General features: G+C 40.0%; 3 protein-coding genes across 6 annotated transcripts; 1 reads left to right on the top strand and 2 right to left on the bottom strand.

Moving 5' to 3' along the window:
- Positions 1-1042: 1042 nt before the first annotated feature.
- Positions 1043-11442, bottom strand: mcoln2 (mucolipin TRP cation channel 2). 4 transcript variants are annotated; one of them, XR_002169491.1, is made up of 15 exons: positions 11293-11442; positions 10761-10914; positions 9132-9305; positions 8749-8905; positions 7950-8028; positions 7756-7852; positions 6893-6992; positions 6513-6625; positions 6251-6400; positions 5722-5823; positions 5178-5300; positions 4322-4528; positions 3993-4126; positions 1443-1622; positions 1043-1355 (listed from the first exon to the last, which is right to left on the bottom strand). XR_002169491.1 is itself a non-coding variant. In XM_019880252.1 (14 exons), the coding sequence occupies exons 1-14, from the start codon at positions 11334-11336 to the stop codon at positions 1586-1588; spliced, it is 1671 nt and encodes a 556-aa protein (XP_019735811.1). In that variant the 5' UTR covers positions 11337-11442; the 3' UTR covers positions 1043-1585. The 4 variants fall into 4 exon arrangements, 3 of the variants coding, with proteins under 3 accessions (XP_019735811.1, XP_019735812.1, XP_019735813.1); XM_019880252.1 differs by having other exon boundaries at positions 1043-1622; XM_019880253.1 differs by lacking the exon at positions 10761-10914 and having other exon boundaries at positions 1043-1622; positions 11293-11433.
- Positions 11443-12116: 674 nt separating this feature from the next.
- Positions 12117-18059, top strand: ctbs (chitobiase, di-N-acetyl-). Its single transcript, XM_019880256.1, has 7 exons — positions 12117-12367; positions 13932-14070; positions 14843-15051; positions 15120-15291; positions 15371-15468; positions 16792-16953; positions 17428-18059. Exons 1-7 carry the CDS (start codon positions 12251-12253, stop codon positions 17614-17616), a joined length of 1086 nt encoding a protein of 361 aa, XP_019735815.1. The 5' UTR covers positions 12117-12250; the 3' UTR covers positions 17617-18059.
- On the bottom strand, positions 17955-24987 carry spata1 (spermatogenesis associated 1). Its single transcript, XM_019880255.1, has 12 exons — positions 24048-24987; positions 23806-23912; positions 22852-22969; positions 22688-22741; positions 21927-22299; positions 20941-21079; positions 20797-20857; positions 20594-20711; positions 20392-20517; positions 19417-19592; positions 19246-19344; positions 17955-19157 (listed from the first exon to the last, which is right to left on the bottom strand). The coding sequence occupies exons 1-12, from the start codon at positions 24126-24128 to the stop codon at positions 19008-19010; spliced, it is 1602 nt and encodes a 533-aa protein (XP_019735814.1). The 5' UTR covers positions 24129-24987; the 3' UTR covers positions 17955-19007.
- Between the last annotated feature and the right edge of the window lie 351 nt (positions 24988-25338).

Consider the following 25338-nt stretch of genomic DNA (forward strand, 5'->3'; position numbering starts at 1 on the left):
TAAAAGGAAATTCAGAAATTATAAAAAATGCTTGAGTAATCATGATTAATTTTTAGTTAATTTGAATTGTGACAGTTGCGTTTTTAATTAGATTAAATATTTTAATCGTTTGACAGCTCTAATATATATATATATATATATAAAGTAATCCCTTGTTTATCGCGGTTAATGGGGACCAAAACCACCCGCGATAAGCGAAAATCCGCGAAGTAGCGACCAATTAACATAAACAGGTAAAAAAAAAATATATATTTTTTTAAGTCCGCAAAAAGTGCGCGAGAACCTGCAAAACAACAGCGAGTCACATAGAGCAACATATACAGTACTGTACTCCATGTATATTAAAAATATGTTTAATATTTAATATGTTTGAAAAAATCCGCGATGCACTGAACCCGTGATAAACGAACCGCGAAGTAGCGAGGGATCACTGTGTATATATATATATATATATATATATATTATAAACACATCAATTTTTTATTTAAGATGTAATAACGCTCCCCATGAGGAAATAGCCGACAGACCAAAGCCGTGGTGGCTTTGATTGGAAGTAGTGAGACCAAGAGCAGTCATAGTAAGTCATCATCCATTCAGAAATGTTGTAGCTCCCACAACTAAGGGAAAGGTTGATGGCCCAAGTAATACTAAAATCTTCGTGAGGGAACTTGAAGTTTTAAATGTCCTTTTGGGTCAACTTTCAAGGAAGCATACATGCAAGGGCATCCTAGCCAGGTCACACTTTTGGTACACAAACTCAGGAACCCAACACACCCTATTTTCAGGTGATCCTTGCGCCTCACTTTCCAGCCATGACAATTTGACCTATGCTGCATACAACTCGGCGTAAAGTTCCTGTGAAAGGTCCTAGAATTTCAGCTGAACACCAAATTGTACCACAGATTTGAAGATTGGACAGGACTGCGTTATGGTACTGCTTAATCACTAATTAATTTTGTTTAAGACTCAGTCTGGAAGCAGTTGGGCTGGCAATTGGTATTCCACCTTAGTGATGGGAATTTTTTTGTTGATTTAATGTGGAATTTGAATGTACAGAGCTGAAGATATGCTACTACTCATTCAAATTATACTCGATTTTGAGGCTGATAATGCATTTTATTTCTGTATATTCAACATTATAAGTCAGATATGAAACAAAGATGCACAAAGACATAACGGGTAACTTTCTCGTTACTTTGTGACATCTCTTTGGAAGCACAAAATGAATAATCACACATTTACTGCATCATTCTATGAAGCACCAGCAGGTCTGGGAACATTCATTAACGCATTTGTGCACCCCCTCCACCAGTCCCACCCCATGCTGACACTGTCACCCTGGTCGCCAACAAACACTGTAAATAAAAACAACAACTTTACATCTTGCTCCAAGACATAACTGAGTAAGTTCATGCTTCAGTAAGTTCAACATGGGGACTCACGTAATGTCTTTGTATTGCACTACACAGCGGTCCACAAGTAAGGAGTCCGAATGAGGGATATTCGCTAGTGTGCGTCAGACGTGTGAAGTTCTTTTCCCATCACTCTCTTCCCAGATTGCTTCAATCGGGAGGCGCAACATTTGTCAGCTGATGAGTGCGATGTCATCACTTTCAGAGACTCTGTTAGGATTAGATTCATGAAACAATGAGATTAGTCAAAGTGGTCTATGTTGTAGTAACCCGGGGCAGCGCCTGGTGGGTGGAGGGGGGTGGGGGGGTCACTTTGTCTAAATGCACTGTTAGTATTTGTCATACAGCATGAGTGGCTTCATCCTGAAAAAGGGACAATGTTTGAATCTTTTGCCTCGTTACTATACATATTTATGAATACTCCTTTAGCAGAACAGCTATTGTGCAGCTTCTGTCTATGAAACTGTATGAAAATAAATATTTGCATTATTCTGGCAACACGGTCAACTACTGCCTAGCACGTCCGCCTCACATTTCTGAGGTTTGAATCGCTGCTCTGGTCTTCCTGTCTGCATGCTCTCCAAACAAAGGTTTCTTCCCACATTCCATGAACATTTGTGTTATCTGAATTGACAATTCCAAATAATCCAGAGGTGTGAATGGTGGTTTGTCTATATATGCCCCATCATTGGCTTCCGACCAGTGCACAGACTCCAGCTCATCTGTGACACGAATGAGGAACAAGCGCTGTAATGGGCTGAGAGAGTTCACTGTCTACGTAAATTTAGGTTTCACGTGTTTATTTTAAAAACTTCATCGGAATATAAATACAAGACAATACAAAGAAGAAAAAAAAAAGACTTTAAGGGGGTTTATTTTACAAAAATAATTAGTGTTAAGCGTGATGAAAACAAGATGTGGGTTGTGCCATTTAAAAAGAAAAACATTGATTTTATTTGGAAATTTCATGCCCATTTGACCCTGGTCTGTTGTAAAATTTGAACTGTGGGACTACAGTTCAAAAGTGGGCTGGACAGACACGAAACCAGGAACACATGGAACATACTCAAAGTCCTTTACACTGTGTTCATGAGGCGCACACTATAATTGCCCTTTTGTTTTAGCTGCCTTTTACTTTTTGGGTTGTTTGCAATATGTTTCACTCAGACAGTACAGACTGTTTATTGACATTTTGTTAGAATCAGCCTGAGTGACTCATACAGACTCTTATGAAACAAAAATAGAGATAATCTGACTGGTGGCCCTTTTTCTGAGAGATTGAAGCTCCAAGAGCTTTTGAAATAGATGGTGTAACAGCAGACCCTCAATTGTCACTTTTCTCTCCCCTACCAGAAGGGGGCAAAGCTAGACAACACCCTCAATATTCCTGGAAATAGGTTGACAATGAATTTCAACAACTTGGTTGCCTTGCAACAGTCCACAAGCAGAGACAGAATTATGTTCTCCTTTGTAGCATCCCGGCGTGATAAACTGAAACTCCTTCAGACATGTTTAAAAAAAAAAAACCCGCATCTTACTCCAAAAGAATGACAGAGTGGTTTAAGGAATGAGGACAGCCTATGGAGAAAGTTGCAAACATGCATGTCAAACTGCAAAGTCGATTCAAAAACCTCTGCCTCGCTAAACACTGAACTTTCATTTTCTTGGCTCAAATGTTGCCGTTGTGACCGGGTGCAGATTATAGTGTGTTTATCTCAGAGGAACAGAGCCATGGCTGTGTATCGGGGATGGTGGATATTCCCAGCCTCTAATTAGCCATTGCTGGGTGTGTAACAAATAATTTCAATGTTGTCCGTGCAGAGGAGCCCACGCCAAAGCTCAGGGTGGAGGGAAGCCCACTCCACTCTGCCAGTTGCTGATGACAGGGATTGGATCATTGAAAAGGAATGAGCAGAAAAAAAAAAGTTCTTCAGAAAAATTAAGTGTCTTGCTGGAACAAGAAAGTATAAGCAATAGACTGTCTGGAGAGTAAATGGTACGATGAGGTACTAAAATGGTTTCCAGGTTCATTATTTATTCGATCACTTAAAAAACTGTGCAGCAAAAATTATTTTCTTTATATTGTCAAGCAGACCTATTTTCTTGCCGAAGATCTTTTCAGTTCAGGTTTGTTGTAATGAATGATAATGTTTGTTGTGGTCGATCATTAGTTTAACCGTGAGTAGTCAAGCAAATCTGAAACGTCATGTTAGTGAAAAGAAGATCACATTAGACCCCGTGGTATCTACTGATTCCCAATCTATATGATGTGTGTTTGGCACGCAATGACTAACTAATGAGGAAGCATCCACAAAAACTAAAGAAAATGTGCATCTGGATTGGGAAGTTTTGTTCATCCCCTTTGAACGCAGAGTCGGTCAGGAAATTCTTGGCAAGGGGAAAAGTCACATAACTGGTAAGAATCCTGGGTAAGCCAGATCTGACATGAACAGTTGACCTGATCTGTATTCAGATAAAAATTAACAGTTCACATAACTTCCTTTGCCAGTGAGCATACAAGGGTATGTTGTGCGTGCGTAGGCGTACGAGTGCTGATCCAACGATACATGTGCAACGTACCTTTCACAGCAGCAGAACACTGAGTAGCGGGTGTAGAAGTCTTGCTGTCTGCTCTCCTCCGAGGAAACAAAATCTTTCTGATCTCTTAGGAACTTTTGCAGGTCTGTCAGTGGGAATCCATCCCTCTGGTAATTCTGTCATTAAACAAAGGCCAAAATGCTAGCGTTAAAAAAGATTTTTGTAGTTTTTACAGGAAAGTCAGGCCCATTAGGAGAAAACAGGTGAAACGAAGTTAATTCCAAGTAAGAGATTTGCTATGGGGGGTATTTATTTTCAGTTAATAATTTACCCCACATAGAAGTTCTTTTACACAGATCGTGAGGAAGTACCTTAATGGTCTCATAGGCGTCAGTGATGAGGGCGATGAAGAGCGACAGCACCATGTAGATGAAGAGTGAAATGAAGGAGTAGAGGTAGGCCCGACTGAACAGCCAAACCAGCGTGTTTTTGTCCTTCAGCTGGGCAAAGGTGGTGAACATGTCGTCGCCGTTCAACAAGGAAAACAGACACTCTGCCACAAGGCTCAGGCCTTCAAACTGGGAGAAACGAGCAAAAACAATACAGAGGAAGTCAACTTTTTGTTCACATGCATATGGATTATCGGATCGCCACGGTGTCGAAGACTACACGATTGAGGCAATATCCCACTGCACAGGGTTGTATGCAAAAGGGAAATACACCCGATTTTGTCGGCTGCTGCTGGTTCAGCCAAGTCAGTGTAGAAAAAAAAAAAAGGCCAAGAAGGAACGCTCATCCAGAGTGTGGTAGCGGAAGCTAGTTTATGAAATGACCACTGCTGGCTTTGCTTTTGTTTCAAGATGAAAAAAAAAGCAGTTCATTTAATTTTTGTTTGAATGACATCTGAAACATAATCCTAATAAGCAAGTCTGCTTCTCTTGTCATTTGAGATCTTGTGTCACCTCTGTGGCAGAAGATATTTTGAGGAAAAAATAAAGGTCACTGAAATAAACGTCAGTGAGATTGCTGAAGTCAGTCGGACTACTAATGAAAGATACAAAAGTCAATACTGCCATCTAGCGTTTGCAAGAATCAACAAAAATCCCGCAGTGGAATCTCTCACACTCCATTTGTGACGCTGCTTTGCTTCCAAAGTTGTTTGAATTTTGTTTGCCTCTGGAAATTGCAAGATACTCCTCGCTCATGATGCTCATCGAAGCTACTGACCTTCTCGTGGTACGGCCCCAGCACAATCCACCCACAGAAGGTGTAGCCAAGGTAAATCATGCCAGCACAGCAGCAGAAACGCAACACCTTCGGAAAGGCGGCCTTCATGGTCAAAATCAGCACCTATAGATAGCAATGAAGCGTATGCATAACTTGGGGGGGGGGGGTCTAAACTCCAGTGATATATAGTGTTAGAAAGAGTCCAGGAATGGCATCAGGAACGATACATCGCAAATCCAACTACAAGGTTTTCTTTCCCCTTGAAAATAATCTCGTACTGCCGTCTTTTCTTGCACACTGAACAAAGGAAATGGTGCACCATCTCTTTGTAGACATTCCGTTTGATTGTTTGACCCACACTGCTGGAGAAAACTGATATGATGGATTTAAAAAAATATATCTTTTGAGACACCAGTCCTGGGACCGTTATGACACACCTTGCACAGTATGTGTTCCTCCACATCAAAAACAAATTGCAGTTTGTCAAATAACGCACTCTACTTAGTCCATCTGAACAAAGGCTAAACAAAATGTCAAGACTCACATTGTATTTCTGGAAGTAGCCCAGATAGCGAATCACGCTGACCCACACCAACAATGTTGACGTACCCAGAAATATACTGCACACATCATAGCTTGTTAAACTCTGTTGGCAAAGAAAGAGGAAGTGGGATAACTGTCCAATTCTGATTGAAAATCATACACAATAAAAAGATTCACCACAAGTAAAATACGAGGCGACACAGACAGATGGACAATCGCAGGACATAAAAATATGGAAATCGTCATACGTTAACATTTTCAGTCTGAAAGGCACTCCATATTTACACATACAGTACTGTAAAATTGGTCTCTGCAAGACCAACTGTACATACTGTAACGTAAGTGTATTGAAGTACAAAAAATTTAAATAGGACAACAGGTCTTGCACTCAGGTCAACACCAGTCTTTGGGATTCCACAGCAAATGGAGTGACAGGTCAATCACTCATTAATTTCTTTCTTTTAATAATTTTTTTTTTTTTTTAAATACCAATGTCAAATTTGAAAGCTTTCGTATTCTCTGAAGTTTACCTTTGCTTGAATTTCCATCTTCAGTATGGACCCAATTATGGTCAAGAGGTCGCTGACAATGACCAACACATACCAGCCATTTAGGAACTCTCTCTGGTCATCCTCACAGATGTTTCGGCTGTAGTTTTCATAAAGGAACCTGGAGAATCTCTGAAACGCACACCGACACACAGAAATTATAGATGCGGTTATGGCGCAAGTTTGCTTGAATGGCAGCTGGTTTGAACTTGGAGGTGTGCCAAAAAAAAAAAAATAGGCTGACCTGCAGCAACCTGACGGCCAACACGATGGAACGGGTGCACAGTACGGCCGACGTGAGGCAAACCACGATGACAAAGCCATCAAACACCAGATGATAGTGTGTGTTTTTCTGAGCTGAAAGAAAGATAGCGCACGAGAGAACATTAATCTCTCACGTAAGCGCACCACTTTTGTTACTGATAACCACGACGGAAACCGCCTCTGTGGGCACAACAAGCTAAGGTGCTCTGACACTCCTTAACTGCAAGAGTTTGGTGGCATTTCTGCAGTAAAAGCACTCCATTATTTGTATGGCTCATGTGCTACTGAATTATTTTGTCCATGAATTCACATGTACATCAAAGCGATGACAAAATGGCCAGCATTGTCATTAAATTCTACCTGTTCCAGATATCTTCCAGTCTCGGCATGTGCTGCTCTGTGCGTCGATGTCAAGAAATAGTTTCACCTTTCCACTGTGACATTGGTTATCAAATGTTATCTGGAGGAGCACACACACACACACAAAAAAAAAAAACAACGCTTTTATCTTTTGTAATTCTGTATGGTATGTGCCATCGAGTGTTCACCAATAAAGTGCAACCGGAAAAGGGTCAACTTCATTTATTCAGATTTGGAATAAACATTTTATTTTAATGGGCAATAATAGAATTTTTTTAAATGGGCATAGTGCTCAAGGGTCAAACTATTCTGTGATAAAACTTTATAGGCAATATTTTTTAAGTTACAGTCCAACATTAACAACGTAACTGTCATATGACCGTAAAATAAAAGTTAATCATTATAAACTACCATCAATCCCTCCATTTCATACAGATTATCCTGTCTCGCGTCACGGGACGGTTGGAGCTTATTAAAACAAATGTAATACTCGCCATGTACCCTGATGACACATGACAAGCTTGGGGAGGAAGGATTATGTAATTTGCCTTAGAGGCGAGTCTTTTGTCAATACCGAACATTGCCGAGTTTGCTGTGTTCAATCAGTTTGTCTTATGCCATCATGGTACACTTCAATGGTGGCATCACAAAAATACAAAAGATTTAGAATCCACTCGATGCTCACTGTGACGAAGTTTCACAAGATTTGCTGACAACACTTGTGGTCTACCCAAATTCCTTTTTTTAAATTTCGTTTTCCATTTTAATGTTTATTTTCAGTGTTGCAACATTCAGCTTCAACTCTATTCTCATTTCTCTGCTTTCTGTACTCAATCATGAACGAGAATGAGTTTGAGCCATACCGTGACAGAAAACGAGTAACAGTCAGGCAACTCCCGCGACCGCACCGTTTGCAGGTTGATCCCCTTTAAATTGAAGGTTATTTTCATGTCCACCAACCTGGAAATGAGGATAAGATTAGGTTCACCCATTCAGGTACAAAAATGTGCGGATGCGTGTATTGTGTGCCATGCTAAAAAGTGTTGTGGTAGAATACCTGTAAAAGTCCAGGTCAAAAAAGGATGTATTATGGGTTTTCCATTGGTGTGCGGTCTTCGGATCAAGTGACAGGCAAACTGGGGGAAAAGGAGAAAAGCCGGAAAAAAAAAGAAAGCAAGACCAAACAATAAGTATGAACCAATGCTTTTTCAATGTCTAACACGTGTTTTGGACATCCCATTAACGTAAATATTTTTTTTAATGACCAAAAATGGACATACCGGTCCATATTTTTCGCAAGACAGCGACGATATAGAACAAAAATGAGATTTGTTGATCTTCAAGCCTCATCCCTAACAAATTCATTTAATGTTGTAATTGCAAAAATTGGTACACAACAAATGAAAGTCCCTCTTTTGTTGTTTTTGTTTTGTCCTGCTCATATTGTTCTGAGCAAACAGAAGCTAACCTGTGTCGTGGTAAATTCATCTTCCTGACCTATGGTTATCATATTTTACCTCTTGACCAGAAATGTTGCCTCTCATTACATGTACTGTATCATTTGAAATACTTCAAAAATAAATTGAAAACAAATAAATTCCAAACCAGTGTAGTTAATCCTGTACGCTAAAGTTGGAGTGACATCACATTGGTTGACTTTTTAGACATATTCTTCAACATTTTGGTTGAACTCAAATTTAATAACTTTGGAGAGTTTGACTTTGGAAAAGAAACAACAATATTTTTTATTTGTTTAAACATCGAATTGTGGAATTCTGGGCAAAACAGAAGAAGAGAGTTTTATGTATGACCATTTTTATTGCTTGTATTTTAAGTTCTTATGTGGAAATGTTCACCTGTCTCCAACTGAGCGTCTATGTCATAGGTCTCCTCCGAAGGCGCCACACTGCCTCTGCTGTAGAGGTTTTTGCATAAGACCAGAGGCAGCAAGCCACCATCTTCATCCTCAGCATAACTGATGGGACCCACGGCAAGCCGGCCCAGCTGGCTGTACTGTAAACACCAGCAGCGTCACATGAATCCACTCATCCGAGCCAAATTGCAAACAAACGTCAGCGTAGCACACTTGATTGGCAGCACTTGCGCAATCAAACAATCGTTTTAAACACCTATCCTTCATTGAAACGTCAATCTTATGAAGAAAGCATTCATTTTTCTTTTTTTTTTTCTTTTTTTTTTGCTTTTGCTTTTCTTAATGATGATGACTGGTCAAACTTGCCTGATCCAGCACATAAAACAAGCTGTCATAGACACCTTGTTGTGAGTAGACTGCAACACTGTAGTCGTCCTCATCCACGCCGCTGTAGTCCTTCAGGAACAAGTTTTTCAGGGCCATGGCATTCTCCTCCTTGTAGGACACCACCAGCTGGTTGTTGAGTCCAAAAAGGACAAGCTGGAAGTGAAAAAAATAAAATAAAATATATGCCTTGTAATACCCATTGGCAAGTCACACATCGAGTAACCCTCACTGGTGACAAACTTAAGTCCTTGGGGGCTAATCAAGCCCGCCACTGAATTTTTTTGTGGCCACCAAAAACAAATAAAGTATGTTGACTTCATCTTTCTTGTTAAATGACTGTTATTTTCACTCTGGCAGAAAGTCTTGTTTGTTTATTGATCATATAAACAGAAAATGGAAATTGGACAGGAAGTAAATGGAATAAAATTGAAAAAAACAATTTACATGTTCAAAGGAAGTAAAAACCTATCTAGTCTTACCCCTTGTTCTTTGTGAGTTTAAATATTGTATCTTTACCAAATATATCTCATTTCTTTACCACAAGTAAACACGAAAAGTCTTTTACTTTTCATTGGCTTTATTTTGGCTTTTCGTGGTACCACTGACAGCAAACAAGGAACTAATGGAGATGAAATTGAATATCTTACGCAATATATTGAAGTGTCTGGCTTCTGAATACAATATGAGGAAAACAACAGAATAGCAATTTTCTGAACACATTTCCATCAATCAGATACGACTATCGTAAGTGTACTTACAATACACTGCACAGCACTTTGTGATGATATCACTCGATGTTCAAACCTTCAGGCATGTCAATATGGTAAGCAAAGTTTACTTTGCTTTCGTTTTTAGTCTTACTATTTGCATAGTGGTTATCCTTAGTCAAGATTGTTCCAATACTGCAGGGATGTCCAACTTGTTTTTAAACGCAAAGCCGCATGACACTTGTATGTAACAAAGATTCGAATTATATTGCCTCCAAACCGTCTCCTTAAGTATCACATATAATCCTAAAGGTGTAATGGTAAGACAAAAATCTGCCTCAACCACATGCTTGAGGCAGTTGCTATTTTGCAACAAAAACCCAACAACTTTTGCTTTCAGCAAAGCGACTGTATTGTTAATGCCAAAACACGATTGGCAATTAATCGACTTCAAGCTATAGCCACCATTGCAGACTGGTCTATGCATCGACAAGTCAGTTCAACCTTAAGTACAAGTAAGTGGCAGTGCCTGTCAGAGGTTTCATTAATGATTTGAATGTACTTCCTTCACCAAGTATCACATTGGCTAAGCAAGTGCAGTTGTGCAAAAGATTTTTTTTTTTTTTTGCTTTCATTTCCACTGGAACAAACGGGTTCTCTCCATTTCCTCTAAATGTTGCAATAACTTAACCACAGTCAGCAGCAAAGCGATCAAAGTTCACATATGCAAGTATGGCACACTTATATCATCACACAACATTTAAACAGATAGCAGCACATGGGACCTAAACACAAAGTTTCAACTTGCCATGCATGATTATTCAACAAAAAAAAATCAAATGTAATTGATTAAGTGACAGATTAAGAAACAAACGAGAATTTTGCAATGTGAGGTACATACTTGTGTGGTGATCATGACAATCTTGAGGATCTGCACCCCCAATTTCCAAGGGATGTGCCTTCGGGCCCGGTACTTCTCACATGGGCTCATAAAGTAGAACCTCAGGTCATCCCTCAGGTTTTCCTCCTTGACTAAATCTTGAGTTGTGGTCGAACTGGGGAACAAAATAGGTTTTCTGAAAATGGTCTGGGCATTTTACACTAATTTAGCGCAGGATTGGTGTATTTATTAAGACTCTTCAACACGCTGAACCGAGAACAAGACAGTGGTTACTTTCATGGCTGGAGCCGGAGTTCAGGAAGTTCAATATTTACTGTCAATATTTATTTTCAATATTACGAAACAATTCGAAGCAACTTTCAACGTGAAATGTCGTCGTCGTTATATGTTGATAAGGATCGTGTTTTCCTATTAAATCATTACTTTTAAACACACTACGCTTTTTAATGTTCAAACGTGACAGAAAATGACACTTAAATAAACGAAAATATGGTGAATACAAGTCAGAAACCACCTCAGGAATAGAACTCACCTCACTGAATTGCTCCGATCAAGATAGCGAACCAAGAGCTCCATGATGGACACACTGACAGCCCACGGCAGTCACTAGCCAAACTTGGCCATCAGTCTGACAGCCAGCAGCTGTGCTCTCCGCGAAGGCGCGTGGATCTTCAGATCGCCAATCAGCAAGCCTCTTGGGCGCTGCCAAAAATCTTGCCAGTGGTGACCACAAGGAGTCGCTGTGTGCACGTTTTACGACCCCCCCGCCCCCCCCTCCCACACACACACACACACACACAGAAACATGCAATTGAGAGATTTTGTCCCGTGACAAAACGTCATTGAAGGGATTCCTAAATATTACTATAAATACCAAATATCATTTCCTATACTCAGATCAGGTTTGTTTGCGATTGTTCTGATGAAACATCGTCCTTACTTGTAAATATTAAAATATTTGTTTTTTTGTTTTTTAATCACAGACAATTTAATTAATAGTGACGCTCGGAAGTTGTGTCCCTCAACGTACACGTAACAAACTTGGTGTTTAGCCAACAAACGTGTTTAGCCATCTTGAGGAAGACGTTGAGGAAAGGGTGTGGGGGTAGAGCGAGCGACTACACGTCTCCGGAGAAACGACATTGAAATGATTAGATTACTGTATTCTAATTTGGGGGGTTTGGGGAGCTCGAGTGCATTTGCTCAAATTGTCAGCAGATGTGGTAATCCTGTCTACACTGCACTAACAACACCGGTTCCCCAATTTGGGATTACTTTAAGGGAAGATGTTTTTTCGGTGGAATTGATATTCGTAATTCCAATTAACATAATCCACTGTACAACACGATTTACTTTCTGGATTTGCATAGAGGACGTTGACCTATGATCTGCGAATGGCTTGATTGTGGGAAGTTTGTCCCTCCTCAGCCACCACAGAGGACGAACCTTTCCGAGTGTGCTTCGTCTTTTATCAGAAGTTCTGTTTTAAAATGTCACTCTTCTTTCTCCTGTTTTTATCGTCGTTAATGGTGGTTAACTGGGCCGAATCCTGTCCTTGTGAGAGACCCGAATTATGCCAGCAGATACGCGACGAGAGAGATTTCGAGGTACAGTACTTTTGCTGGAGCTTTTAACTCCTAACAGAATAAATCCTCTCAACGAAGCACTTCGTGGGATTACAGTGTGATTACGATGTCCTCTGTACTGTACATGTATTGACACATAGTTCGAATAAAGCACTCAAAACTCTTAACTTTTGAAAACGTTGTTCTGCTTTGTACACGGTATTGATGTTGTAAATTGGTTTCCCAAGGTTCCTCCTTTTAACAAATGTATGATTCTTTCCTGACTAACGGGTCTTTTTTTTTCAAATCAAAATCAGATCATTGCTGATCATAGCAGTGCACGCAATATTTGTTAAGATAATGTAATATTTATCCAGTTTTTAAAACATTAATATTGTTGTACTATCAGGTGTTTTTTATACTGCGCGATATTTTTTGCTGAGGAAAAAAATCGGGAAGTTCTCGATGTACGATTTAGGACGTGACAGACGGTTAGGACATGTTTTGATCAGGGCACGCTCAGTTAGCGCAGCATACTGTTTTTCAAAGTATATTTTATATTGTCTCTTTCCTGCGTTTGAGTAAATTAGTAACTGACGACCCATATTCCGATTTACATACAATTCGGGGGCCCTTTATATGTTAATGCATTCCAGTGGTTGTCTTAAAAAACACGACAAAGCCCAGTCCCAAAACAACACTGGTCAACAAACGTTTTCTAATTGATGATTCAGAATCTGCCCTCGTTTTTTTTCTCCAGCACATTAGGTTTTCATAACAGTAATAATAATATAATAACAACATAGTTTGTAATATAGGAATATATCTAGCGATACTTATTAATAAAGGTTCAGCAACAGATGTTTGTTGTTTTTTTCAAACGTCATAGCTATAAATTACAATGCATGGTAAAATCTATATTGCAATCTTTTAATTGGTCAAACTTAAAAACAAAAAACTGACAAGATCTCCAAAATCTAGAAAAAAGCTGGGGGTGGGGGAAGTAAAGAGTTTTTTTTTTTTTTAAATCAGTGTCAAAAATATGTTTAGGGATACATACAGCAATCTCTGAATTTGCTGTTGACCTATGTAATTTACACTGATCCTGAGCCCGGCCGGATTTGAATCCAAAGCTGCAGAACTTTGAGGCAGTGAATCACTCTGTTGGCACACTTTAAATCCCTTTTGAGAAATATTTATAAAAAATATATTTAAAGAAGAACAAACATTAAAACTCACTTTTCGAGGGGTTTCTACTTCCTGATTTACCCAAAAGATTATCATATATTCCTCAATAAAAAAGCAAGTCCAAACTTACGACTGGCATTAATGTTATTATTATTGATTCTCATTTATAAAATAAAAGAAAATGTCTATTTGCCCGTCTGAGGCGGGCATAAGATTACATTTGGAATAGCTCTGCACCAGTTATTATGTATACAGTACAAATATGAACCACACAGAGAAAGCGTATATCCAGTTCACTAAATACTGCATACATAAGTGAGTAAGACTGACGTTTTAATGTGTGTGTGTGTGTGTGTGTGTGTGTGTGTGTGTGTGTGTGTGTGTGTGTGTGTGTGTGTGTGTGTGTGTGTGCTCTCAGGTGTTTGTGTTTGATGTGGGCGGGAAGACATGGAAGTCGTACAACTGGAGCGTGGTGACGACGGTAGCCACATTTGGGAAATATGACGCAGAGCTCATGTGTCATGCTCATTCCAAAGGAGCACGGGTCGTACTAAAAGGTATTGATATTAGTAAGAAATGCCAATGTGCTTTCTAGAATTTTTTTTTTTTCTTTGTGTCTGGATAATTTCTCGGTCATACAGGCCATTGTAATCTGCCAAGGTTGAATCAAGGCAACTGGTCTTTTGTTTGTTGAATCACACATTTGGTCGTTGTAACATAAAAAATGTAAAATAAATTCACATTTTTTCCAACTCTAAATCTGATATTGCTCGTATTGAACGACTCAAAATGTGTATTGGCCTAAGCTAAGGCAGCTTCATTTTTTTGTATTGGAACTCCTCCAAGTGTATCCTGATGAAATATTTCATGTCAGTCAATATTGATATATATTGAATATTATTTATTTTTTTGTTTGTTTATTTTTACTTTTCAAACTAAGGACCAGAGGGAAAAGGCTGCATTTTAGGGACTACTATTTTGAAATTTGATACTTAACCTGAAATATGAGCTTAAAACAACTATGGAAAAAGTCAAATTAACTGTCAATTTAATTATTTAATAAACATCGTTTTAGACAATGTATAAAGACAAAATATAACTTTTCGTATGAGTTCAATGAGTATATTTCATGGTAGACTCAAATTTTATGAAGAAGAGACAGCCAGTCTTAGATCAATGTGCAGGAAATTTTTTTTCTGCTGATTAAATAAAATATATTTTACAGTTAATGTTGGCTCTCGGGGGGTAATGCTAGCAAGCTAATGATTTTTCAGTGGAAGTTCAAGCTTCTGGAAATTGAGAGCTCATTCATACATGTCTTTCAAAAAGGTGACGTTCACCTCGCTGACATCGTGGACCAAAACAACAGGACAGGTTGGATAACGGAGAAAGTCAAGTTGGCCAAGAGTCAGTTCATGGATGGGATCAACATCGACATTGAACAAGCAGTAGAAGAAGGCTCGCCTGAGTACTTAGCCCTCACAGACCTGGTCAAAGAAACCACAGAGGCTTTCCACAGGGAGATCCCCGGTTCTCAGGTGACCATGTTACTGTTCCCCGTGTTACACCGAGAACCTCCCCCGCCGACCTAAATCCTGTTCTTTAGGTGTCCTTCGATGTCGCCTGGTCGCCCAAATGTATCGACAAGCGCTGCTACGACTACGTCACCATCGCCGAATCCTGCGATTTGGTTTTTGTGATGTCCTATGACGAGCAGAGCCAGATACTGGGGGACTGCATCGCCATGGCCAATGCCCCTGTCACGCAAACTCTCCATGGTTGGTGGTGCGCTTGTGCGTCCGGGATGAACCAAACGAGTCATGATGACCTCTCATCTTTCTGTCTGTCTCTCTCCAGCCTATGATCAGTATTTGAATTTGAAGATAGCGCCAGAGAAGTTAGTGATGGGTGTGCCGTGGTACGGCTATGACTACCCCTGTCTCAACCTTTCACAGGTAGAATATGACCCATCACTGATTTAACGAAGGCACATATTTTACATTTGAAAAATGTTATGCCACTCAAAACGTTTAAGTGCCTTCCATCTAATTTAAGAGCATCTGAATGTTCTGCTTGTCACTATATTCCACTTGACAGAGTGGTGGAAAAAACAAAAATTTGGACCAAAGAACCGAAATGGGATAACTTCCTGCAGCACAATAACGTGCCACGGTACACTAGTTGAGAATCAATGATCGAAAGCGGTGATTCTCAACTAGTGGGGCTGGACCGAATCGCAGTCAACCAGTCAAATTTTGGACGTAGTATACAACAGTGCAGAGCAACTCGCTATGAACTCCGTTTGCACAGCAGCATACAAATACCATCACCACTGTTCTTAATAGTTTACCGTAGTGATTGTTTTTCATACAAATATTTCCTGGAATTATGATTTCAGTACTGCAGTTAGACGACAGTGTGTTCCAACTTTCGGCCAAATGCAGGTTACAGTACGTCGCTGCTGTAGGGATGGAACTTTGTCGTAGGTCGAGGACCCCCGTGTACGGTGAAATATTTCATTTGCATCCCATGTCGGAATTGTCTTAAATCACATTGCTTTGACCGGCTTATCAGAAATGTTATTATTAGTGGTGTAACAGTACATTCGTGTTCATATTCAGATTTTTTCATGGAGAATATATCCACCGATCCATCCATTTTCTGATTCACATTATCCTCACAAGGGTCACTGGGGGTGGGGGGGGGGGCGCTGGAGCCTATCCCAGCTGACTTCGGGCATTAGGCGGGAGACACCCTGAACCGTTTGCCAGCCAATCGCAGGGCACAGAGAGACAAACAACCATCCGCTTTCACATTGACGCCTAAGGACAATTGAGAGTGTTCCATTAATGCAGAATATATGAGGTACTTAAATAAATATGGTGCTGGTCAGCCTGTGCTAGCACATATCATGTCAATGATATGCCTTTGGAAGTGCGTCAAACTCAGTCAAACGTGAATACGAGTGCAGCACGAAAAAAAGGAAAAACTTAACTGTACACCGCGAAAGCAGTAAAACAACCTTGTCTGGTCAACCGTCTGTTGTAATAAGTGTTGCAAAAAAAAAAAAAAAAAACATACCACAATTTTTGAGGGAATCTTTTGGTGCTTAGCGTCTCATGTGACATCAGAGCAGTACGAACGCTGAAAATGTGTGTGCCCTTACAGATACATTTTATTCAAATTTCCGAATTATAAGACCTCAGTCATTTGAATTTAAAAGGTTCCTGAATTGACATGTTTTTGCGAAAGGCTAACCGTATCTTCCCATGCACCAGGAAGGCATCTGCTGTATTGCCAAAGTGCCGTTCCGGGGTGCTCCATGTAGTGATGCTGCTGGAAAACAGAAAGCGTACAGCTGGATCATGAAGCAGGTCAACAGCTCGTTGTCAGGCCGCTTGTGGGACGGCAAGCAGCAGGCGCCCAACTTCAATTACATGGTATTATTTTGGCTCTGCTTTAAGGCGTTTTGATTTTGCAGCTTGAAAAAGAACACTTTTATATTTGAAGGTGACACATGGCCAAGGGAAAAAATGACATATGCGGTGTACTCCAGAGTCCCAAACCCATCTCACCGTGCCAATATCTAGCCATAACCTCACTGATAAATAGTGAGTCTCCTCCTGCAACCGTGAAGTCTGCTGGAGTACCAAAACTGACCTGTAGGAGGCGGTACGGTGCTACAGAGCATCCAGACCGTTGGAAAACATAAATAAGAGAGAATATTAGAAGAACAGGCCTTCAGGATAATCTTTCAGAGATATCCAATGATCAGGCCCATGCTGACCTGTGGGTGAAAATAATGATTTTGAGCCTGATTATCAGTGTGTTAGTAGCCTGCTTTAGAAAATACAGTAAAACCTTCCCATTGAACGTTTTCAAGTTAACCACAACCTTTTGCTCTCACTTTGCAGGACCCAGAAGGTCAGATTCACCAGGTTTGGTATGATGACCCGGAGAGTATTTGCCTCAAGACGGACTTTGTTAAATCTAAAGGTTTGAGAGGAGTGGGCATGTGGAACGGCAACATCTTGGACTACAGCGACGATCCGGTTGCTAAGCAGCAGAGCGCAATGATGTGGAACGCTCTCTTTGGATGTTAATTAGTCTAAAGTTTACAGCCCCGAGACATTTACAGCGGCTGCATTGTGGTTGCTAAGTCAACAAGTCCCTTTGTGACGGTAACGCAGTCCCAGTTCTCAGACGCATACTTGCACCTTAGGCCTTATTGTTGCTTTTTTGTTGTAGTTTGGTCTCAGATATTCCACTGGACTGAATGAGTCCACTGTGATTCCCTTTTTGTGTTGTGTTTTGTAATTACGACTGTTGTTGAACTCTGAGATCTGTGTGCTATTCTGCATTTTACACACAACATCCAATAAATGAATGTTACAGCAGAACTTGGATTCAGTCATAAAATATTGAAAATCTCAACATTTCATTTTTTTTGTCATGAACTCAATTACCCTGATTGGGATTTTGAGAAAGCTGATGTTGCTCTGTAGTACCGCAATTTGACAATCGACAATAAAGTTCTAATTTTGCAGAAGTTTATCTCTTTGATTTGATGCATGCGTGTGAAAATTGGTTGGCTCAAATCCCGAGTTGAGAGATAATGTTGATGTCAGTGTAGCGAACACAGTGAAAACGAGCTTGTTATTTGCATCAGAATATGAGCTGCAAGAAGAAAAAAAAAACAGGAGATACATGGCTTATAATGACTGTTTCTTCATTAGACAGATATTTTAAAAACCCCACAAAAGTAAGTGTTACAAAAGGATGCAAATTGGTGGGGGGGAAGAAAATGACGAGTGGAGTTAGGGAACGGATCAGGACAATGTGAATAAGAAATTTGAATAAGAAAAATAGCACTCTATACTTCATTTAAAAAAACAAACTAATAAGAACATTAAATGAATGTAAACAATGAAACAGTTTGTGTATCATGATTATAGCTTGGATTCGTTGGTCTGCATGCCGTGCCCACTTTGGGGCCAGGATACTACAGAAACATGGCACAACTGACAAAGTAAACTGCACTAATGCTAGTCTTTCTTTTTTTTTTTGCTTAGGATAATGTACATATGCATATTTTTAAATTGCCTGTCTACATGTGTTGATGCACAGCTTGTGTTCAAATATCCGCTGCTTAAAGGGTTACAACAATGCAACACCAATGGAACTCGTTCACCAATCTATGTCGTTTTGTATTGTTTGTCAGCATCAAGCCAAATCAACTGTTGTAAGGCAAAGGCTATGTAGTTGTTTTAAACGTGTAATTCTCGACTTTAATGTTAACTTTGACAGTAAACATCAGCCGGTAGTGGCATTCAATAATGCAAAGGCTCTTTTTCTGAGAAATTGGTCAATGTTTCCATCTTAAATTTTTGCTCGCAACCCAAAGCCCCCCAAAAATAATCACATTAATAAAATCACCAGAACGACAGCTCGTATCTCGAGAAACTGGTCAGGTCATTTGTATCTCAGGGCCTTCTCAGTTGGAGTTGTTTTGGATATTTGCTTTGTCTCGCGTGTCGCTCACAAAGCTCAGAGATGCCACCGGCACCTGATGGACTGACTGACTCTTCTTCTGGGCCAGCTCCGCCTTCAGTGCCCTCAGTTCAGTGGCAGCCTGTTTCCTCAGCTACAGCAGCGTTTGTTGGAAGACACGAGATTCAGTGAAGGAACTCCGGCGTTTCACTATACGGCCGACATTTACTTTTGAGATTTACCTTTATCTCCATCAGCAACTTCATCTTGGCGTCTTCCACCTTCCTCTTCAGGTTGTCGATGGCGTGGCTCTCTGTCAGGATCTGAATGATGAGCTCATTCTAAACACACGTGTTGCCAACTTAGGAACGTAGTAAACAATGTAATATTTATCACAATTAATTTGCGCGTACCTTTTCAGAGACTCTTCCTTGCTTTTGCGGCTTGCTTCTGTTATCTCTAGCGTGGAGTTGTTGCAGGAGTTTGTTATAGAATGTCTCCAGTTCTTGCCGCACATTCCTCAGTGCGTCTTCCAAAGGTGCGGTGGCCTTCTTGGTATCAAAGTACTTTTTTTTCCAGCTGTCACGGGCTTACAAAATCAGTGGGGTGGGGGGTTAAGTAAAAAAAAAAAAAAAAAAAAAACCATTTCCAGGTATACAGTCGAGCATTTTAACCTGCTCTTATTGAAGTCAACCCTTGGCAAAGTAACAAATAGTATTTTAGACACAGAGCCTTGCAAATCTTAATGCTCTGAAAAGGTCTTCGTACAAAAGTGGGGTTCCTCAGGGCACAAACAGGGCCGCCAAGTTACCACTAAATATTAAAACACGGGCCACTTCTATGATCATTATCATCAATTTTTTGTCACTAATCAAAATGAAATACAATTATAATGAAAAACAAAACATTTTATCGAACACTTTTTTTACTCCACAATGGTAAATAATTAACTTATTATATATATATACTGTATATTTGCATGTACAAATATTATTTACAAGATAAAGTATTTGATATATATTTTTTAAATTAAAAAAATGATACCATCAAATTATAATATTTTTGTTGATGTCATTGGTTTTACCACATTAAAAAAAAAATTAAATTCATATACGGTATTGAATTTAGATGATATTTTAAAATGTGAAGGAAACTAATTTGTATTTATAATTGAAAATATTTGATATTGTAAATATTGTTTGATTTTAATATTATATTCAACAGCAGTTGATTATTTTATGGCATTTAAAAAACAAACTCAATTTAACATGCTCAGCAAACTGATTTGTGTCATTGTTTACATTCCATTGAGGCCACACTCAATTAAGAAACTTGATAGACTTTGAAAACTTGTTTCATTGGGATTATCTTCTTAAAATTTCCACCACCTTGGTTCCTGCGGTGTCTGTTCTGGGCCAACAAATCTTTCCCTTTCCTTAGCAACTCCTGCCTTTTCCACTCTAATTGCTTCCTTTCCTCCTTCACCAGCTTGATTTCCTCGATGAGCTCTTCTCCTGGAGGAGACAAACATTGTTTCAAATGCGAGGTCAGAATCCTCACGTGAATCGTTTTCCTGACGGGATGGCTTACTATTAGTCGGGATGAAGGCGGAAACAACGGGCTTGTGGGTTGTCATGGTAAGGTCGAGACCAGGAGGGGGAGAGGTGCAGCGGATGGGTCGGGATAACACAACGGGGCTCTCTGTCACCTTCACAAACAAATGGAAACAATGGATTTTCACACATTTGCGTCCACAAAACATCCTGTTTTAAAAGCTGCATTTCAAACTTTACCCCATTCATTGTTTTCATCCCGAGAGACTGAAATGTGTGCACATCGCGTGATTTCCCGAGCCTGAGGATAGAAGAAAAGGACATGTGTCTCAAGTCTCTCGAGAATAGGTTCGGAGTGCACAGCGAAGTGGGAGCTCAGCTCACTGCCTGTCTGATTCTTCATCCTCCATCCACTCCACAGCTCCGGAATCTTTGGCCACTCTGCTTCCTTGCAGGTAATGTTTCTTCTTTCTGCATGTTGTTTCATTCTCCCGAGGATGCTCCTGCACCTGAGCCAAGGCGCCTTTACCCATAGTGCATATCAAGGATTTACTGTACGCATCTATTTTCTTGATATTTTTGGGGAGCAACAACACAAATGTATAACTCATTTTGATTACTATTGTCTATCAGTTGGAATGAAAAACAAATATTTGAAAATAAACAAGGATAAAATTAGCCAGAATCAACACCATTCTCTCTCTCACTCACTCTCTCTCTCTCTCTCTCTCTCTCTCTCTCTCTCTCTCTCTCTCTCTCGCTCTCTCTCTCTCTCTCCATTTTTTTGCTGATTTAAAATGACATGCAGGACAAACATTATGTGAATAACATTGGAATTTTGAGTGAGTTAATTTTGGGGGGAAGAAATGCTCAAAATGAATTATTGCACTGGTTTGCTGTGCAGCGGTTTTGTGCTGTCCTTTAATGGTATTTAATGCACAAGAGCCCTTTGAACCTCTGCTAAAAATCACAGTATGTGTTTTTTTGTTGGGGGGGGTTGGATTGTTGAAACCATTTGGTGGATCTTTTAAAAATGGACCCTCACAAGGGTCGTGAACAACCATCCACGCTCACACTCACACCAAGGGACAATTTCGAGGCTTCCATTAACCTGACAAGCATATTTTTGTAATGTGGGAGTTAAACCGGAGTACCTGGAGAAAATCCACGTGGGGACATGGGGAGAACATGCAAGCTCTGCACAGGAAGATCGGAGCTGGAATTGAACCTGGTACCTCTGTACTGTGAGGTCGACGTGCTAACCAGTCGACCACCATTCTGGCACTCTAATAGGTAAGCTTCCACAAAAGTACCAAAAAGTTGCCTTGAATCTTTACTACAAATGTCAAAGAAAAAACATTTCTTTTTACCTTTATTACGAGCTTGATTGTTGGACTTTCTCTGGTCATGCTCCTCTCTCTCGTGCCTCTCGATTTTACTGCCAGAGAGACGCTGCTCCTCTTCTCCACCGTGTCCTCCCACTGAGGAGCTGTAACCCTGCTCTTCCTCATCGTCCTCCTCCTCCTCCTCCAAGCTCGAGGTGGGAACAAGCTGGTGGGAAGACTGGGCGATGTGGGGGAACTTCAAAGGCTCTTTCGTCTCGGCTGGCGAGCTCCATGTCTTGAGGGGGTAGTAGGTTGGTGGGTCCAAGGAACTGCTGCTGGTGTCTGGGCTGAGCAAATTGGAGGAAAGGCTGCTCTCGTTCTCCACTGAGGGCAGCAGGTAAAGCTCCGGCTGGGCAGTCTGGAAACACAAAGATAGTAATAACCTAATTTAGTAGAACAGAAGGAAGTTAACATTTTTTTCTTGATTGTTTTTATAACATTTTTTTTAAATTAGTTTGGCATTATGGACTTCGCCAAGTCGACTACACACACCTTCATATATTTATTTTTTTGAATGCTCTGAAACTCCATTTCAAATGGCTTTGGGGGGAAAAAAAAGAAATTTGGCAAAATACCAGCAATAACAAATGCAAAATATGGGCACAAAAGATAAAAGACTGAGGTAACCACGTGAACTGATGGTGGCCAGATGTTGTGAAATTTCATCATGTGCAGAGGTAATAATCACGATCAGGGATTGTTCAAAAGGCAAAAAATATGGATATGACTCGTCGTGTTATACATACATACGGTGGGGCGAATGTTTTCGCTTTCAAATCCTTCTCCTGCTTGCTTTTGACCTGACACGCAACAGATAAAAGCAACGGTTAAAAAAAGATGTTAGGCCCCAAACGCAGACTGATTGGCACCTGTAACTACCGTTGCGTCATGTGACATCATCTGGACTCACCAGAGCCAAGCTGCGGCCCACACACTTCAGGAAGGAGAATTTGTCCAAGCTCCTCTCTGTGCCCAGAAGCTCCCCCAGTTCACTCCTCAGAGCTTTCAGGGTGACCTCAGGGTAAACTCTAAATTTGCAACATTTGTTTTACAGCACACACATGGGACTGACAATAACCACATTAGTCTGGGTTCCTTCAAGAAAAGTTGCAATTTTTTTGAAGCTGAAATGATTTTTAAACGTATGTTTTAGTGAATTGGAAATACAACAAAATACAGCATTTGGCATTCATGTGTACTGCAGATGTAGGCCCGGAAATGCACACAGGGAGATAGAGGGGGAGAATGAGTGAGAACAGAATAAAGTCACCCCACCAAATTGGGACAAAATCTTTTTTTTCACCTGCCTGCCATATTTTGATACCTTCCATCATTTTTACTCTTAATGTGTGGGATTTTTTTTTGAAACAAACATAACATTTTGACTTGATTTTCCTAACCTTTTTCTTAAAACTCAAAATACTGACATTGTTTATTCTGTCCCCTGACTTTTCACTATTTCTCAAAACAAGCGACAGCAAACTGCTTTTGCAGTTTTCATAGTCAAGTTGAATAATGAAAAATAAGTCAATTGTAAAAGTCAGAGAGTTTTTAACACTGATGGACTATATTGGGTTTGGTGATGTTCAGTCACAACCATTAGAATACTCGTGGCATGTTTCACAGTTAATTTGATAAACAGCAATGTGACAATTAAAATTGTGATGCTCCTGTCCACATTTGTTCAGGAATGTTGCTGCCCCTTTTGGGAGATGGAATTCATTAGATTTCAAAGCTGAATAATAATAAAAGAAAATACAAAATGTGACCAATAGTATTTGTGGATGCTTTCATTTCACGAATTTTCTCTCGATTCCATGCAAAAAAAAAAAAAAAAAAAAAAAAAAACAACAACAAATGTGCCCTGATGAAGCCTGCCGATATGAAACTCTCCGTGGCTTCTGCAGGAACTTTGTTCAGCTTCACATTCCACTGGTCGTCCGGCACATAGAGAACATGGAGCTCCACGAACTGAACACACACACACACACACACACACACACACACACACACACACACACACACACACACACACACACACACACACACTAAACAATGAAATAGTGCAGTCAGAGATCATTTGTCTTTCATGCATTGTGAACATACCTTGCAACTGATTGGTCTCCTATCCGCGGTATAAGCAGATTCACACGACAGCTCCATCTTCATCAGTCCAGTCATGCACATGCGTGCTCCTTGCACAAAGAAACGCCGCGTTTTGGTGACGCGTCGTTTGAGCCGGCGGAGGCGTGGACAGTTGTGAGATGACTTGACGCAATAGTGGCTCCACACATACTCAAGATTCTTTTATGAGGGTGCCAGCATCGGTTGCTTTGGTTGCAGAGGTAACAAAAGTAGCTACACTCTCTGTACGAAAGTAGGAGTACTGATTAGATGCTTTTACTTCAGTAAAATAAAGTACAGGACTATGTTGACAAAGTAAGGAGAAGAAAGTACAGACACAATGGCCATAAAAAGTCTACACACCCCTGTTCAAATGCCAGGTTTTGTTATAAAAGATGAGACTAAGATAATTAATTTCAAAGTTTTACCACCATTAATCGGACCTACTGTATAAACCGCACAACTTAAAAAGAAACTCCTTTAAGGAGAGTAATTAGAAAAACAACAACAAAAATTTACATTGTCTGGTTTCATAATTAAATTCAAACTAATACTTTGTTGGCGCACTCAGTCTCTTGAGTAGGAGTCTATCAGTATGGCCACTTTACAAAAACACAGCCCTCTTCAGATCGTCCCATAGATGTTGGATAGTGCTCCAGCACGGCTGCGAGCCTCGTGAAGCTAAGTGGACCAGATAATGGCTGGATGATTCTATTTGCACAACAATAATAGGAGCCTGTCCCTGTGAAATGTAAACCTCATCTCTGCAAATTGCGATACTAATGTAACCAAGCAGAAAAGATACACCTGCGATTCCACATTGGGGTTAAAGGTCAAATTAGTGGTGGGGAAAATTTTTGAAATGATTTCGCTTGGTTTCAATTTTTTATTCATCACAAAAAACTGAGGGGGGGGTCTTTTTAATACACTGTTTGTTTTTCAATGCTGTGAGTAAACCTAAAAATACGTCAGAAAAATAAATACTTTGGGGTAAGTACAGATAACTGAAAGATCGACTTAAGTACAGCAACGAAGAACAGTAGTTGTACTGTCCTTCCCACCACACTGGTTGTTGCTGGTTGAGGCTTCACCAGTTTTAAATGAATCATTAATGCAACAGTAAATACTGCGCATTTCTTAAATGACTCCCTAATTATTCACTAAGACTTTGTAAAGTGTAAACACACATTTAACACAGGATTGGTGAGATTAAGTCATTAGTAATGTCCTGTACGCTGTGAAATTCTGTCGCTATTTCTACCACCAGAGGCAG

Source organism: Hippocampus comes, unplaced genomic scaffold, assembly GCF_001891065.2.
Source record: "Hippocampus comes isolate QL1 unplaced genomic scaffold, H_comes_QL1_v1.1 scaffold151, whole genome shotgun sequence".
Taxonomy (NCBI): Eukaryota; Metazoa; Chordata; class Actinopteri; order Syngnathiformes; family Syngnathidae; genus Hippocampus; species Hippocampus comes.